We start from the raw sequence: 17,234 nt of genomic DNA, 5'->3' as shown, positions 1-17,234 counted from the left end.
CTTCCCAGCAGGCAACACAGGCGACTCCCCTGCTCTCGGATCCCCCTTACTGCCCCATTCGAATGGGGCCGTCCACGAAGCGCCCAGCCAGTGCTGTGCGTGGGGGAGAGAGGAGAAAAGCTGGCCGGTGAACGCTGCTCGTTAGTCCAGATTTACCCAAGCCAAGTTTGTCTCGCCCTTTCCATCGGGAGCAGTCCAAGCGTTTTACAGAGGGCGGGATCATTAACCCCATCTTACTGGTGGGGAAACTGAGGCACAGGTCAGGGTGTGACTTGCAGGGGCCAATCTGGGGCAAGCACCCAGGCTCCTGAGTCTCCGGCAGTGCTCTAGCCCCGTGCCGGGTGACCAGCTTTGTTTATGCAGAACAGCTCTGCCTCCCAGTCTGTCGTGTCTCAGCCTACAGCAGGGCGTGGGGCCCAGCCAGCAGAGAAGGGGTTAATCTAGCCCACGTAGGGTTGCCTCCAGCCAGTGCCCCTCCTGCATTCCTGGGGCGGCAGATGTAGTTCTGACAAGGTGAACCAGTGGGGCTGGTGCCTGGGGGTTGTTTCTGTGCTCAGGGATGGAGCTGTGGCCGGCACTGTCTGGTTCTGGTCCCGGATGGGATACTGAGGATCACGCACGTTGCCTGCCCTCAGGACCCGCCTGCACCGGTCTGGTGTGTACAGACCACAAGTGGCCTGTGGCTCTTGCAGCCACATCCATCCGGTGACACGTACGAGCCCCGGAGCCAGCCAAGCCAGTTGCTCCAGCGGCCGCCACTGGCCAACGGCAGCAGCTGAGGAGATGGGGGTGGCTGGACATTCGCAGAAGGGGACAAACTGTTTCTACAAAAATGCTAGTGGCAAGGGGGGCTTTGGGGGTTCATCCATTCACTGCTTCTAAAGCCGGACGGGAACCCTGCCCGACCTGCGGAACCGCCACAGGGCTTCCCCGAATTCCTGCCTGTCCCAACTACAGAAAACAGCCAATCTCAATCTAAAAACGGACAGAGAAGGAGAATCAACCCCCGCCCCTTGGATACGGTTCCAGGATTACTCCGGCCTTCCCTCCTCTCCCTGTTCTCCCCCCCCCTCCCCCCTTCCCATCATTAAAAATCGGCAATTTATTTCCTAGCCAAATTTCTTTAGCTTCAGCTTCCAGCTCAGGTTAAACTTTGTCTGCCAGCCTGAAGCCCATTACCAAAGATTCATTCCCCGGGTAGGTACCTTATGGGCTCTCTATTCAACCCTCATCCTGCTCTTGGTTAAACTGCCCGCCTTGAGCTCCTGGAGGCTCTACCAAGCAGGCTTTTCTGCCCTTTACTTATTCTCACGACTCTTCTCATAGCCCTCCCCCCTTTCTCAATATTCTTCAGTCTGCCTCCCCGAAGGACAAGTCCTCCCTGGGTTTAATCAGCAATAATTCCCTGGGCTTGCAAATGGCTTCCAACAAGCTCCACTAACGGCACAGGAACCCCCTCTCCCCTCTCACGTATACTGGAGAGTTTCAAGGGGTTTACAATGAGAATTTCTTTGGCTTCTTTTGCCTCCATGGGGTGGCTGCAGGCCGGGGAGCTGGCTCGCTAGGTTGCTATTCTGTGTATTGCCATGATCCCTATATGCCTCAGTTGGGGACCAGGTCCCCCATGCTGCACACCTGCATGATAACAATGGGGTTCCTGTCTCCGAAGGGCTTGCAATCGAAGGGCTTGTCTACAGCCCAAACACGACAGCGGCGCAGCTGCACCCATGCAGCACGGTCAATGTGTGGCTCTCTGGTGAATCCACCTCCAAGAGGCAGCAGCTAGGACAGGTGAACCTTCTGTTCCGTTAGCACAGTCTGCACAGGGACTTTGGCTGGCTTAAGTGACCCATCCGGGGTGGATTTTTTCCCAGCCCTGAGCGACATAGTTATGCTGACCTATTCACTGTCTTTTTTTTCTTCCCTTATTTAGTCTTGGATCTGGACTTTTAATACTCCAGACATCTGAAGAAGTGGGCTGTGCCCACGAAAGCTCATGATACCATCGACATGTTTTGTTAGTCTCTAAGGCGCTACTAGACTGTTCATTGTTTTTTAAGTTTTTCTAGCTGCAGACTAACTCGGCTCCCCCTCCGATACTTTTCCAGTGTCAGCCAAGCGTAAGTGTTTGTCGAGCCCTGCTCGTGACAATACAATCTACTCGCCACGGGCAAGCCCTGGTCATGAGGGTTCACAGGTAGATGCAACAGTCGGCGATGGAGCAAAGGGAATAGGATGGTGTCCCTAGCCTCTGCCAGAAACTGGGAATAGGTGATGGGGAGGGATCACTTGATGATTCCCTGTTCCGGTCATTCCCTCTGGGGCATCGGGCATCGGCAGACAGGACACTGGGTTAGATGGGCCTTTGGTCTGACCCAGTCTGGCCTGTTCCTAAGAGTGAGACTGTAATGAACAGTGGGATACGCAGTAGTCGCAGCTGTGCACCAACAGGCGGAATCAAACTTGATCTCTTAGTGCATGAGCCTCAACCACGTGAGCTAAAAGCCAGCTGGCTCTCAGCTGAGGCTGTAGAGCAGGCTCATCATCCTCTCCGTAAATGGTCTCCGTGCCACTAGGTAGGTCAGGTTGTTACGTAGACATCCCAGCATCGTGTTTATTTTAGGGTTCCAAGCAAGTGCTGCTGAACAGCGCCTGCTACTTTTGTGATTGTAGGGTTGTTCTCCAGTGCTGGGCTGTGCATGCTGGATTGTTGCTAGGGTTGCCAGGTGTCCGGTTTCGAACTGGACGGTCCAGTATTTGAGCTTTCTGTTCAGGAAACAAATTGAGAGAATAGAAATTTGTATTTTCTAATTAAGAAGTAATGTAGATTGGGATGTAATGTCAAGTGTGTCTGGTATTTTTGTTGAAACCATCTGGCAACCCTAACTGTTGCCAATGCTTCTTGACAAGAAGGTGGAAAGTTTCTCTTTGGAGAGCTGTCCTGCACCCATCGTGAGAGCCAGGCCTCTGTTCTTCCTAGCAGGAACTGTGCATACTCAGTCTTCCTACCCTACTGAGTAGTTTTTCCTTGCTAGTAGTTGGTGCCCTCTAGTGTTTCCTCCTCTCCTAGCTTAAAGCAAGGTCAGGGTTTGGCTGTGCCAGGAAAACAGGAAGTGCTTGAAATGGGATTGTTTTCCCCCTTAAAATGGAAAGGGAGGGGGCTGAGGGCAGGGACAGTTATGCTCTGCAATGACCACTGAGGGCAGCAAGCATGGGAGACAGCTGTACTGCAGAGTCACCACAGGGGAGGGGGGGCAGCCACACCTGGAAGAGTGACCAGTGGGGTCAGGGCTCTCCATATTGCCGGCCAACAGCCACAGGTAAATGGTTCTGCTGTCCCAAACTCCTCGCCAGCAGCCAGGCCAGGCGGTGGAGCCCCATCCTCACAGAAGCCATGGGTAGGGGCCAGGCAGGGCACCCCCCCCACTCTCCCAGGGGGAGCCACCAGCTGGGGCCACCGGAACATCTCTGTCCACTCCCCTCTGTCCCCAAGGAGCTGGAGTTAGGCAGCACTGCCCTGGCCTCCTAGGAGTAGCCACTGGCGGGGCAGCGTGCCCCAGGGAGCCACTGTTGCCAGAGTAGCATCGCCCTTGCTATCATGGGTGGCCCAGATGAGCCCCCTCTCGTAGCCCCCAGCCCTGACTATTGCAGCCCCCCCACCTTCTGCCCTGAGCCCCCACAGAGACCCCAGCAACACTGTAAATCCTCTAGTGCAATGGTTCCCAAACTTTTGGGCATCACGCCCCCTTTTTTATTTTTGAGAAACCCTCATGCACCCTGCCCTTCACCCTTCCCCCACAAAAATAGCAGCAAAACTTGTTGAGCAAAAAAAAAAAAGGAACTGACCGGGGCCAAAAAGTCATGGCTCCTTTCATTCCCAAGACCAGTTGGGGGGGGGGGGGGGGGGGGGGGGGCGGCGCTGGTACTCCAGGGAAAAAGTTGTTGACCAAAAAAAAAAAAGTTGCCCTTAAGAGCACAGCAGGCATTGCCCTTTTAAGGCAGGCATTTTGAAGTCTGCCCGGGATGCTCCATCCTCCCCCTGCCCCAGCCAGCCTGAACTGCACATGTGCTGGCAAATGCCAGAGCCAGGAAAAACAGAAAATACCGGACATTTCACATGGTATTTTCTGAATTTTTACTGGACAGACTGGGCTCCTCCTTGGGGCGGGGGGAGAATTGACGGGAGGGGGCTGGGTTGCCTCACGCTCCCCCTGGAATTTCTTCACACAGCCCCAGGGGGCACGCCCCCCAGTTTGGGAACCTATGCGTGCATCTGATAACCGAAGTTGGGGTGGCAGAACTGCTCTCCCACGAGAGATCAACAAAGCCCCCTTGTGGAGGCTCCGGAACAAAGACTCCCTCTCTCCTCTCCACCCCTCCCCCTCCGAGAAATCGAACGGATTCCGGGCTACCTGGTTAAGGAGCCGCCAGGTCGCTACGTTGCTGCGCAAAGCAAAGGGCAAACAAGTGAGGGTACGTCTACACTACCACCCTAGTTCAAACTAGGGTGGTAATGTAGTCAACCGGAGTTGCAAATGAAGCCCGGGATTTGAATTTCCCGGGCTTCATTTGCACATTGCCGGGCGCCGCCATTTTTAAATGTCCGCTAGTTTGGACTCCGTGCCCCGCGGCTACACACGGCACGAACTAGGTAGTTCGGACTAGGCTTCCTATTCCGAACTACCGTTACTCCTCGTTCCAGGAAGCCTAGCCCGAACTACCTAGTTCGTGCCGCGTGTAGCCGCGGGGCACGGAGTCCAAACTAGCGGACATTTAAAAATGGCGGCGCCCGGCAACGTGCAAATGAAGCCCGGGAAATTCAAATCCCGGGCTTCATTTGCAACTCCGGTTGACTACATTACCACCCTAGTTCGAGCTAGGGTGGTAGTGTAGACATACCCTGAGAGAGAAGCTTTCCCAGGGAGGGCATTTCCTATCTGGCCTGGCAGAAAATAAACATTTCTAGCCTTTATGGTTGGGATGAAGGTACCTTTGCCCTGCTCCCGTGTTCCTGTTCGAAGCTGCCGTGCAAGAGAAGAGGGCAGAGTCTGTGATCAGGGCAGAGGCCTGTGACCTAGGGCTTGCTGGAAAACTTGTGGCGACGAAAAAGGGGAAATAGCGAAAAAGTGCAGGTTTCTGGTTCCCGGCCAGCTGTGGGCGTAGCTCTGAATGGCAACGTGCCCTCTGGGTTGTCGTATCTAGTTTGCTGCATAAAAAGCCTTTACAAACAGGCCCAGCCAAAGAGTTTCGGGGGCCGAAGGCAGCATGTTGTGGTTGGCAGCACCGCGTGGTCGGGCGGCTCCCAGCCAGGGCACCAAGGGAGCAGCTGAGCAGGCTTGGCCTGTTTACAGAAGCTGCCAGGAGGGGTCAGTTGGTCCCTTGTCCCCAAATCTCTATGGCTAGTGGCTCCCGGGGAGGCTTGACAAAGATTGAGCCAAGGGCTCAGTCCAGACTGTCAGGCAGTGGCTGGAGACACAGGTGCCAGATTTCTCTGTTGGCGTGGTTGATATCTGGACATAGCTCTGCAGGGTGCTGTAGGGACAGGGTACAAGAAAACAATCCATTTGCCACAGGAAGTGATTGTGGTCATGCGTGTGAGTCACAAATGCAGTGCTCCTGGAGGTATTAGAGGGTGTGAACCTTTGGCCGTGCTCAATTCTGGTCCTAATTTGATTCCGCGGCACCTTTCACAAGAGTTGGAGTATTGGATGTTCTCCAACGCTGGTAATTACCAGCCCTGCCAGACTAAATCCCCCTCGGTATGTCTACACTGCCACCCTAGTTCGAACTAGGGTGGCTAATGTAGGCATTCAAACTTACAAATGAAGCCCAGGATTTAAATATCCCAGGCTTTATTTGCATGTTCCTGGGTACCGCCATTTTTAAATGCCCCGTAGTTTGAACTACCTGCCCACGGCTACAGGCGGCATGGACTAGGTAGTTCGAATTAAAGCTCCTAATTCGAACTATAGTTATTCCTCATGCAAGGAGGTTTAACGGTAGTTCAAATTAGGAGTTTGCACACACACAGTGGGAGGTTGCCAGGAGCAAACGCTCCCTTCCCGTACTCCTCGTGAGGAAGCAGGAGCACCAGCGCTGACGGGGGTGCCTTCTCCATTCGAATTAGCAGGGCTTCACTAGACCCGCTAATTCGAATCCCAGAAGCTCATCTGTGGCAGAGCTGGTCATCCGCATAGTGTAGATAAGCCCATAGCGTCTGGACTGACCTTTCCCAGCCTCTCTGAGAATGGGGGTTTTGGCCACCACGGGACAACAGAAAAACTATCCATCCTCTGATACCTGTAGCTCATACCAGACTGTAGAGAACCAGCCATTTCACCTCTAAAGTAGAAGGCTCTAAACCAGATTAGATGCTTCTATTTTTGAATTGCATTCAGCCACAGCAAAGCCAGCCTCACAAGGTGGAGGGAACGGATTTGATCTGAGACACAACTAATTCCTGCTGACATGTGATCTGGGCTTAGTAGATTCATACAAGTCCGAGCTGAGAGATTCACCCCAATGTCCGTCGTTTCCAAGGGCCACGGGCAAGAAGGCGCTGGATGGGACAACTGATGGAAGGAAGCCTCTGCTGGTCCTAAAACCCTGCCCAAGGCATTGCTTTCGGCTCTGCCACTCTGCAGTTTGGAGGGCAGTAGTCAATTGACGTGAACTGTAATTACAGTTTATCAGGAGCTGCTTCCGCCGTGGTGGCTGCAGCGGACTGGATGCTGGGGGAGATATGTTGTCCAAGGTGTCGTTGGTCACTGGCAGGATGCTCAGCAGCCTACTGCTTTGTGATAGTTCAACTGAGCACCTATATACCAATCAATTCACCCACCTTCCCAGCCTGCTGATGCGGGGGGGGGGGCAAAGGGGTCAGTTGTCCCAGGGCCCAGAGATTCTAAAGGATCCAGGGTTCCCAGTTTCCACTCTTGCGTCCTGGGCCCTTTAGAATCGCCCCCAGAGTACCATGTAGCGTGCTCCAAAGCCCCAAACTGTGTGCTCCAGCCAGCTCTGAGGGCCAGCGTGGAGGGAACACCCTTCTAAGACTCCACCTTCTCGAAGAGCACAGAGCCGGGCCTCCCAGGGACTTGGTGATCCAGTTAACTCCCCTGCCCAACACACCTCTCCCTCTGGAGTAGAGTGGGATAGCTGCTCTGGGCCAGCAACGCTACACAACAGTTTAGGACAGGAAGTGGAGTGATTTGCAGTAGAACCTCAAGAGTTACGAACCTCTCGGGGAATGGAGGTTGATCGTCTCTGAACGAAGTGCAATGGTTGTTCTTTCAAAAGTTTACAGCTGAATATTGACTTAATACAGCTTTGAAACTTTACAATGCAGAAAAGTGCTGTCTGACCACCTTAACTAAAATGAAACAAGCACAGAAACTTCCCTTGCATTGTCAAGTCTTGTCTGTCTGTCTTTACTGTAGCCTGATTGTGAACGTCCAGTTCCAGATGGGGTGTGTGGTTGTGAGGTCAGTTTGTAACTTGGGGGTTCTACTGTACACTGTTGAAATGCCAGAGGTGAATTTAAGTTGGTTAATACAATTGCCTCAAATGGAATTTAGGAAGAACAGGGCTAATGCCATGTGTTTAATGAGCATTTCCCATTTGGGGCTGGGTTAGTCGACAGGGTAGTGGTCAATCTGGGATCAAAAGGAATCAGTGGTACCACTTCCTGCAGCACCTTTGGGTGCCTTGAGCAGCTAAGGAGACCCAGCAGTTGCGATCTGACAAATTTCCAGCTGGAGTCGGCATTAATAACCAATGCAGAGGTTGATGGACCTCGGTAGGTGCGTTCAGCGTGATGAGATCAATTGTTACTGATTTTGCTGTTTGGTGTGATTTTAATACCAGTGTTATGCTTATGAGACACCTGGGATCTTTTTCCAGGGGGAAAGACAATTTGCCATGTTTACTGAAAGTACAACATGAAAAGCAGCATCTGGATCTACATGCAAACACACACACGCACACTGGTCCTGCGGATGGTGTAGTTACCAGTCTTTCATGGCTCAAATCAGTCTTACTGGCCAGGCAAAATTGACTGAGTGAGGAGTCGGGGTTCATCGATTGCAATTTAAGGCTCCTCTGAGGCTTTGCTTGCAGGCCCAAACCCAGAGTCTAATGGCAAAAGCCCCCCACTTTATACATGTAAGTTCCCATTGGAGTCTATGTACGTCTACGTTGAACTAGGGATGCAAACGTAGGCGACCGAAATTGCTAATGAAGCGGGGATTTAAATATCCTGTGCTTTATTAGCATGATCTCACCGGTGTGTTACTCTGCTCAACAGCTGTTCCAAAAGTGAAAGTGCGTGCCGGGATGTATTAGTTTGAACCAAACCCCTATGGGTATTGTGGTAGAAATGTAGCCGTGTTAGTCTGGTGCAGCTGAAACATGCTACAGTCACTACAATGGTGTTAATCTCGGGGTTTTCCACAGTTATCCTTTGACGGCTCTGTCTCTCACTCTTGGGGATGACTGCCTGTCTCCAGGGTACGTTAACTCTGCTAATTTAATTCAGCCTCAGACACAATGGATTATCTTCAAGATTCCCACTTCTTGACTGCCTGGGCATTTGTGAGGGCTCTCACACACATACATCCTCCACTCACACCACACCATTTTGCAGAGAGTTTCAGACAAGATTAGAGTTTAGAAGGGATTATGCAGCTACTAAAGGAACAAAAAGGAATCTTGCACAACTTAGTTTGTGATGCAGACAAGGGGTACAACTTAAATTGTAATGCTAAGAAGAAGCAAGGCCCTGCAGCAAACATTGTCTAATTGTGACAGGGTGAAATAGACGCATACAGAACTTAGTCATTATACATAATATTTATATTCTTATAACGTGGGCTCACCAAGCAGCGGCATGCCCTGCTCACCAGCTGCGCAGATCACGTGGCACTGGCTGTGCCGGCTTGTAATCTACTCGCTACGGGCGAGTAGATTACATGATTTGTCGAGTCCTGCTTATAACCAATACTAAACAGTACATTTTGGCTACACAAAGGCGGCTTTGGAAGAGAGTACAAGGAATCAGTGGGCACTCTTCTCTGAATCACTGTCTACCTCAGTGTTTCTCAAAGGTGTTCCGCGGAACCCTGGGGTTCAGTGAAGTGAAAATAAGGGTTCTGCACGAAAATTCCATTACAATAGTATTATTTTTAAATCATAAAATGTTATGTGATTTGTTTTTAAATATGTGCATTTAAACTAAATGTTGCTCTCATGCCTTTGTTTAGCATTTGTTTATTATTATCCTTACTTATTTGTGGTCTACTTTTTCAGCTGTTAGACTATCAGGGGTTCTGCAAAATTCTTTCAAGTTTAAAAGGGTTCCGTGGCCAAATAAAATTGGGAAACACTGGTCTAACTGCTCCGTTTCACACTACACCTATCATCATGGTGATATCCAAGAAACAACAGTAAACACTCAAGCCTCTGCTAAAATACAATCCTTAGGGGATGGAGCTGTAAGCAGTGAAGGCTATGCTGCATCCTGTACATCATCTGCTCTATTCCACGTCTGTATCCTTTCCAACAGGTTTAGGAAAAAAAGTCCTGCACTGCAGGAGGGGAGAACTAGAGCCTAGAACAGACACAGCTCATGGGGCTCCTAGTCAAAGCAGCATTTGGCCACTTTGAAGTTTTCAAGTTTTAATTGGGTGAGATTCTTGGAACAGGATCCAACAGTCCTCTGTGCTTCTATAGTGTTGATGATGTGATGTGGGGTCCCAGGATATTAAAGAAACAAGTGGAGGGGGGAGAGCATATCTTTTATTGGAACAACTTCTTTTGTGGATTGAAGAGAGATGCTTTGCAGCTTACATGGCTATTCCGGTCTCTGTAGCTCCAAAGTGGAGTCTCTCTCATCAACAGAAGCAGGCCCAATAAACACTATGATATCCCCCACTTTATCTCCTGTCTGCTTTTTGGGGACTCAGAATTACATGTGATAATTAATAAACTGTTCCCACACAATCTGGCTTTACCCATCCCTTTCAGCCCCCCTCCTAGCCCTTCACAAGTTGGGTCAGCATATTTCACTGGTGCTGCTCCTCAGTGGAGTTGGACATGTGGGCTGTGTCTACACTGGCATGAATTTCTGGAACTGCTTAAAACAGAATACTATTCTGTTTTCAGTTTTTCCGGAAAAGGAGCGTCTACATTGGCAGGCTGCTTTTCCGGAAAAGCCCTTTTTCCGGAAAAGCGTCTGTGGCCAATGTAGACGCGCTTTTCCGGAAAAGAGCCCCGATCGCCATTTTTGCGATCGGGGCTTTTTTCCGGAAAAGACTACTGAGCTGTCTACACTGGCCCTTTTCTGGAACAGTGTTCTGGAATAAGGACTTATGCCCGAGCGGGAGCAGAATAGTTTTTCTGGAATAGCGGCTGATTTTGTACAGTAGAGCGTCGTTGCTTTTCCGGAAATTCAAGGGCCAGCGTAGACAGCTCGCAGCTTATTCTGGAAAAGCGGCTGATTTTCCGGAATAAGTGGCCCAGTGTAGACACAGCCGTGGTGTATGGTGGGCACACTGGGTGGGGGACACCCGGCACTGAACACAACAAGGGCTGCTGTGTCCTGGGGGTGTAGCACTGGGGCACCAAGGCAGGGCCTGGAGCTTGGGGACAGAATGTGGCTCAGGGCAGGTGGTACATGGTGCTCTAACTGAGGTGGGCGGCACAGGGCACAGTCCCAGAGCTGCTCCAGGAGGAGCTAAGGAAGCTCAGAGGGTAACTGGGCGGTGATGCCCAGCCAGGAGAGGCTGAGAGGGGTGTTGGGGCAATGCTCTGGGTGGGGAGGGGCTGAGAGGGGGGTTGAGAGCGATGTGGAAATGTGGGGGAGGGGTTAATGTTGCGGGCAATGCTCAGGGGTAGGGGAGGGGCGGGGGGGGTTGAGAGCAGTGTAGAAAGGTGGGGGGTAGTGTTGGGGCGATGCTCGGGTGGGGGGTTGAGAGCGATGCAGAAAGGTGGGGGAGGGGTTAGTGTTGGGGCGATGCTCGGGTGGGGGAGGGGATGAGAGGGGGGTTGAGGGCGATGCGGAAAGGTGGGGGAGTGGCTGAGAGGGACGTTGAGGACGATACAAAGGGATGGGGGAGGGGCTGAGAGGGGGGTTGGGCGGGAGGTCGCAGGGGTGGGGGAAGGGCCGCAGGTCGGTGCGGACTCGCGAAGCGGCACAAGGCCCCGAACCGGTGGCGGTGCCTGGCAACTAGACCCCCCCCCCGGCTCCCCTCCCCCACTCTGCGGCCCTCTCCCACCAAGGCCGCTCCCATCCCACTGCGCATGCCCCCACGCCACTCTCCCGCGGTGTCCCCCCCAATGCGCATGCGTCGAGCCCCTTCCTGGGCCCCAAGGTGGCCAGCGCGCGTGCGCCCGGCCCCACCCTCGCCCATACGGGCGCGACTCCCGCTCCGTGCGAGGTGACGCGACCCGGCCGCAGCCAATCGCTGCCCTCGCTCTCCCGTGCGCGCTGGCGTCACAAGGGGCGGCTATATAAGCGGGCGGCGCCGGTCCCGCCCCTCTGACACGGTCTCGAGCAGCCACAGCGAAAGCATCCGCTTCCCCCGAGAGCCCTGCTCGAGCCGCCGCTGCCGTCTCCCTACCCGGCCGCCGCCGCCTGCTCCCGCCGCTGCCCCCCACCGAGGGAAGGGAAGCGTATCGTATGTCCGCTATCCAGAACCTCCACTCCTTCGGTGAGGGCGGGGCCCGGCGCGGGGGGGCGGTGAGGGCGGGGCCTGGTCCGTGTGTTGGGGGGGGTTGGTGCGGGAAGTGGCGGGGGGGCTGGTTTGTGGGGCGGCCCCGGGGGGGGGGGTTGGCCCGTGAGGCGGCTGGTGGGGGAGGGGCGGGGCTAGACCCTGCGGGGTGCGCGGTCCGTGCGCCTCGCGGGGCCGGAGGCGGGGCCACCCTGCGGCTCGCGAGCGGGCGGGAAAGGGGCGGCGCCTCCCAGTGGCGCAGCTACAATTCCCCGGCTGGCCGCGTCACTGGCGCGGTGGGCGGGCTCGGCCGGGAGCGACGACGCCGCCGCCCAATGGCGCGCGCCCTTCTCGCTGGCGGCGGTTGGAAGGGGCGGGCCCTCCCAGGCGCCGCCCCGTGACGTCACGGCCTGTCTGCCCGCAGACCCCTTTGCGGATGCAAGTAAGGGTGATGACCTGCTGCCCAGCGGCACTGAGGACTACATCCATATAAGGATCCAGCAGCGCAACGGCCGCAAGACCCTCACCACCGTCCAGGGCATCGCGGATGACTACGATAAAAAGAAGCTGGTGAAAGCCTTCAAAAAGGTGGGGGGCTGTGCCTGGCTTCTGGGGCGGGGTTTACCGGGGGGGGGGGAGCTGGTTGCAGTGAAACTTGGGTGTTGCCAAATTAACACAGGTTGCAAAAACGCCCTTGAGGGAGCACGGTGCCCCATGGCGTGTCTGGTCTCAAACCTCTGAGGCAACAGCTGCAAAGCTCCGCTTCTTAGCCAGGGTTCCGGGAAAGGAATAAAATATGTCAAATCCTGCCTACGTTTCTGTGTGGCATGACGACCTGGCAGGAGGTGTGCCTGCTTTGTGGAACAGGCTGACAGCTGACCCGCACTGCATTTGACACGTGATTTCTCTGCTTGTAGAAATTTGCTTGCAATGGTACTGTGATTGAACACCCTGAATATGGAGAAGTGATTCAGCTGCAAGGTGACCAGCGCAAGAACATATGTCAGTTCCTCATTGAGGTATGACCTTCCCTTCTAGAATTTGTGCCCTAGAATCAGCCTTCCTGTGTAATTGCTCATTCTCAGAGATGACTCCCTTTGTTGTGGCTTAATGAGCTGTTAGTACTGGGTTTGGTACTTCCTGCTAACCAAAGGTAGAATAAGGATCACGAGGTGGGGTGGAGAGGTACTCGGGACATTCCCTGAATTTTTCCCAAGCTCTGCATGGCTTACAATGGTGCTGCTTTTCTAGGGATGGAGTCTAGTGGTAGCTTTGTCCTTTGGCTTCCATAGTTCTTGTCACCATCATCTCATATCTAGCTAGTATCTGTCTGAAGCCAACCTGGTTCATGTTCGGTAAGGCATAGTCATGTGTTTTTGTTTTTTTTTTCCACAGATTGGTCTGGCTAAAGACGACCAGCTGAAGGTCCATGGGTTTTAAGTGCCTGTGGGTCACTAAGTAAGAGGACTGCCTTGCAATGAATAAAATCCCCTTCTGTCCCTTGTCATAAGTTTAAAACCAGCTGGATTGTGTAATGTAACCATCTCAAGTCCGCTGTTTCAGTCTGGACTGGTAGTGTAACTCAGCGATGTAATAAACTGGCAAGAGCCATGCTGTCCTGTCTTGCTGTCCCTCATTTAAACAAAGGTAAATCAGGCAGTGTCCAGCCTGAAGCTAAAAATCAGAAGTTTGTGTTAAGTCCAGGGACTCAACATCTTTGTCCAGAGGCCATCTGAATCTCTTCAGTCTCGATTCCTTTCCTTTTAAATGGACTTTAATACTTGAGATGCTTGCTGTGGTCCTAAATGGCATAAGGCACCAAACATGAGCTGTGACATTGAATGGGGAAATAGCGTCCTGTAGGCAGGGCTTGCTTCTGGAGGTCTGGCTGAAAACTGACACTGATCAAGAAGAGTAACTGAAGAAACCTATCTTAGGAGATTCTTGGAAGAACGCTTCTGCAAGGCTGACTCTCTTGACCTCAGGCCGCATCAGCTGTTGGTATTAAACCCAAAGATATGGGGGTAGAGTATTGAAAGGAAACATTACCTTGGGTTAAACTTTTGACAAGGGATCAATTTTTGGATAATTGTAGATAAAGCTGCACAGCTTACATGTTACTAATAATTGCTGCCCGATGCCCTGTGAAGCAACAGATTCTTGGTTTCCGTTTTAATGTATGTAATGTATTTAAACCCTTATTTAAATAAAATGGTTTTCAAAAATATCTGCCTGGAGAATTCAATTTCCTACTTCAGCAAGCAGCTCTCTAGTTGCTGTTCAAATTCTGGGCCTTGTGTGCCTTGTGCTAGGTCAAGCTAATTAAAGTCCAGGTGGTTTCCTTTGTTGCATCAGCTCCCATAGTACTTAACAGCCTTCCTGCCAGTTGTATGGGAGCTGATTCAACAAAGCAAACCACCAGGACTTTAGTTTGACTGGTGTAAGATACACATGGCCCGGCCCCAAATCTGAACAGGGAGCAACAGAGACTGATTCTGTGGGAGGGAGTGCTATGAGGTGGTATTGCCTGGCTTCTGGTCACCTTGTAGTAGTCCCAAGATGCTTTGTTGCAAAAACATTTAAGTGCAAAAGCTTTTCACCTGTAAAAGTTGGTTAGTCAGAAATTCTTGCCTGTTATGTCTTACTGGGCCTACCAAAACTGCAGCGAACAGTAAGGATCTTGCTCTATCAACCCTCAGGCAGGAAGTGGTGTTGCATGTGGTTTTGGAGGGAAAGACCTCCCCTGAAGCCCCCATTACAGGGAGCTGCAGTATATGAGCATTGCCTTCCTGTTGCTCTAGGAATGTTGATACACAAAAGTATTGATGCAGCACAAAGCCATAGTTTCCTCTTTGTCACCAGTAAGCTGGTAACAGTTAAGACCACTTCCTTATCAGAATAGCAAATAACCCACTGCTAAAAAATGGGGCAAAGAGATCTCACCCTGCACAAAGTGTCCTATAGGCAGGCATGGGGACTTCATCCCATTCTTGCTTTAATGAGCATTTTCAGGAATATGGCTACATTAGTCCCCCTGGAACCTCTTTCTAGATATGGATCTACCCTGATACCATTTGCTGAAGGGGTTTTGTTTTCCTAGCCTTCGCCCTGCTGTAGACACGGCTTCAGCCTATGCAGCCCTGAGTCCCAGTTTCATTACCTCACAATACTATAGCTGAAAGTTGTCACCTTCCTAGGTAAAAATGGCAGCTGTTTGTAGTGTTGGATGGGTAGCAGGTAAACAATACCTTGCTTTGTCATAGCCAGTGCTTGGTGGCTTGTGGATGTCTAAATACAGACTCGCTCAGGAATGCAGCTTAAAGCTTGGCTGGAGCATAGTGAGCTTCTAGGGTAATGCCCTTTGTTCAAGGAGCGAAGGGTTCTGGGGTTGGACATACACCAGAGTGCAAAAGCTACAAAGGATTTACCATACTGGATCAGAGCAAGGCTTCTGGCAGTTGCCTTGCCCTGCTAAAGAGGGGTGTAACCATAAAGGGTGTGTGAAAGTTGGAAGCTGTTTGAGGTGCAGGGTGGCAGCATCTGCTTCAAATGCATGGAATAGATCCTATCTAAGACACAGCAGGAGGTTCGGGGTGGAACTGTCTTTGCTTTTTTGCTGACGTTCTTGTTTGTTAAATTACACCCAGACCTGTTTTCTAGTGGCGTGTTTTCCAGTTTACAAGCCTCTCATTTACTCTCGAGAGATGGGACTACAATTACACAAAGCAGCAGAGAATCTTTTACAAATGCCATGAGAGAGAACAATGACTTTCTGTTCCTAGGAATGAATGTAACCACTGTGTGCTTGGGCCAATATGGAAACCTGCACAGGTGATAGGGCTCATCACTCATTTGGTTGAAGGCTTGGGAAAGTATTCACTCCTCCACTGTGCTTGTGCACAAAACCTGTGAGCTACCTTAGCCACCTCTGTGCCCGGTGCTTTAATTGATGGGACAGATGGAAAATCTCAGGCTAAAGTAAAGAGTCTGTAGGGGCTCTAGTACACCCCAAACTAGTATGCAAATCACCTTTCAGGGTGTAAATTACTTGTTTCTAGGGAAGTGGTCTCCAACCTTTTTGTGGCCAGTAGCACATTCATGTTTTCAGAAGTGTGTGGTGGGCGCCAACAATTTTTCAAGGCTTATTTTGTATTTGTAACACATTTAATATTACATAATATCTGAATCCATAAGATGAAAGTAATTTTACATGTAAAAGGTATTAATTAAATTATTCACCACCCCCCTCTTTGGGGGGGAAAAAATAGAAAAAAGTTGTTGAATGTGCAAACTGAAGGCTATTTTCATATTAAATGTGAATTGGGTAAATTTGATAGAAACTTAACTTAGTTGGATAATTTTTATTTCAACTATATTGTAATTAATTTTTAAACAACATTCTACATAATAAAAGAGGGAGCTGTCCAAATGTTGAGCCAAAAAAGCACTCTTCCCCCCCCAAAAAAAAAATCAAGACCCCTTTAAATCTCTCACTCCCCATCCCCACCGTGTCCTTACTATCTGCTGCCATATTTCCTTCCCTTGCTCCATCAGCTCCCCTGGTGCCTGCTGTCCCCCAACCTCTTAACCTCCTCTGCTGTCCTGACTCCTGTTCTTCTCTCCCCCCTGTGCCACCCCTCCAGTAGCCCCACTCTGATCATGGGAGCTACTTCCTCCTAACATGTCCCTCTACACACCTGCCCTGCCTCTCCTCTGGTGCTGGTCCCTCCCCTGCAGCTGTGTGCACCTTCCCTTACCCCTGCACCCTTCTGGTGCCTCGCCCCTGCCCCCTTTGCCCTCTTTTTCCCTGATGCCCACCCCCTCATGTTCCTGTGCCCTCACACATGATTTGCTCCATCCCCACCTTCCTCATGCCCACCCCTTCTTTCAAGCCTTCTCCCAGCACCTCCCCCTCTAGCCCCCAATGCCCTTACTCTCTCCTCTCCCAGCATTACCCTGTCCCCCCTCCCACTGACACCTCCCCTCCTGCCCGTTTCCTCATTGACTCCACTTAGCCCCCTGGTATTTGTCTCTCCTCCACATTGTCCCTTGGTGCCTTCCCCTTTCTTGTCCTGACCTGCCCCCCCTCCCCTCAGCACAAGCCCCTTCCTCTCCCACCCCTTCCCCCTATTTTTCCTGCACCCCCACCCCCACCTTGTGCCTTCCAGTTTGAATCTGTGATCGGGCCCGGCCCCAGCTGCTTCCGTGACCCCAGACCATGTGCCAGGCCTGGAGCTGGGCCATGCTGTTTTAAAATTTAAAGTCCCGGGCCATGATGTCACGACCCACAGGATGTCTCCCCTCTCAGCTGTTGCGTGGGCCTTTGAACACACCGTGCATGCGCTCCCTCGGATGTCTTGCGAACCTGGCACTTCTTCCCCTCAGCTGTTGGGCGGAGGGGGTGCACGAGATGATCGGAGGAAACGCATGCCGCCGCGCAACAGCTGAGAGGGGAGACGCTGGTTCGCAAGACATCAGAGGGAGTGCATGTGTGGTGAACATGCCGCACATGCGCTCCCTTGGATGTCT

At 51.9% G+C, this 17,234-nt stretch overlaps 1 protein-coding gene across 1 annotated transcript; it reads left to right on the top strand.

The window, feature by feature from the left end:
* The first annotated feature begins 11,516 nt into the window (after nt 1-11,516).
* Nucleotides 11,517-13,328, top strand: LOC106731390 (eukaryotic translation initiation factor 1). The gene is made up of 4 exons (XM_075911281.1): nt 11,517-11,705; nt 12,130-12,293; nt 12,623-12,724; nt 13,101-13,328. Exons 1-4 carry the CDS (start codon nt 11,675-11,677, stop codon nt 13,143-13,145), a joined length of 342 nt encoding a protein of 113 aa, XP_075767396.1. The 5' UTR covers nt 11,517-11,674; the 3' UTR covers nt 13,146-13,328.
* The last annotated feature ends 3,906 nt before the right edge of the window (nt 13,329-17,234 follow it).

Source organism: Pelodiscus sinensis, chromosome 29, assembly GCF_049634645.1.
Source record: "Pelodiscus sinensis isolate JC-2024 chromosome 29, ASM4963464v1, whole genome shotgun sequence".
Classification (NCBI taxonomy): Eukaryota; Metazoa; Chordata; order Testudines; family Trionychidae; genus Pelodiscus; species Pelodiscus sinensis.
Note: the sequence above shows the minus strand (reverse complement) of the source record. Positions and strands in the feature narration are given on the sequence as shown.

What these genes read in the sequence shown, in the direction of transcription:
- LOC106731390 (XM_075911281.1), top strand. Translation starts at nt 11,675, where the DNA reads ATGTCCGCTATCCAGAACCTCCACTCCTTCG. An exon ending in TGGTGAAAGCCTTCAAAAAG is followed by an intron (nt 12,294 to 12,622) that starts GTGGGGGGCTGT and finishes CTCTGCTTGTAG; the next exon opens with AAATTTGCTTGCAATGGTAC. An exon ending in TATGTCAGTTCCTCATTGAG is followed by an intron (nt 12,725 to 13,100) that starts GTATGACCTTCC and finishes TTTTTTCCACAG; the next exon opens with ATTGGTCTGGCTAAAGACGA.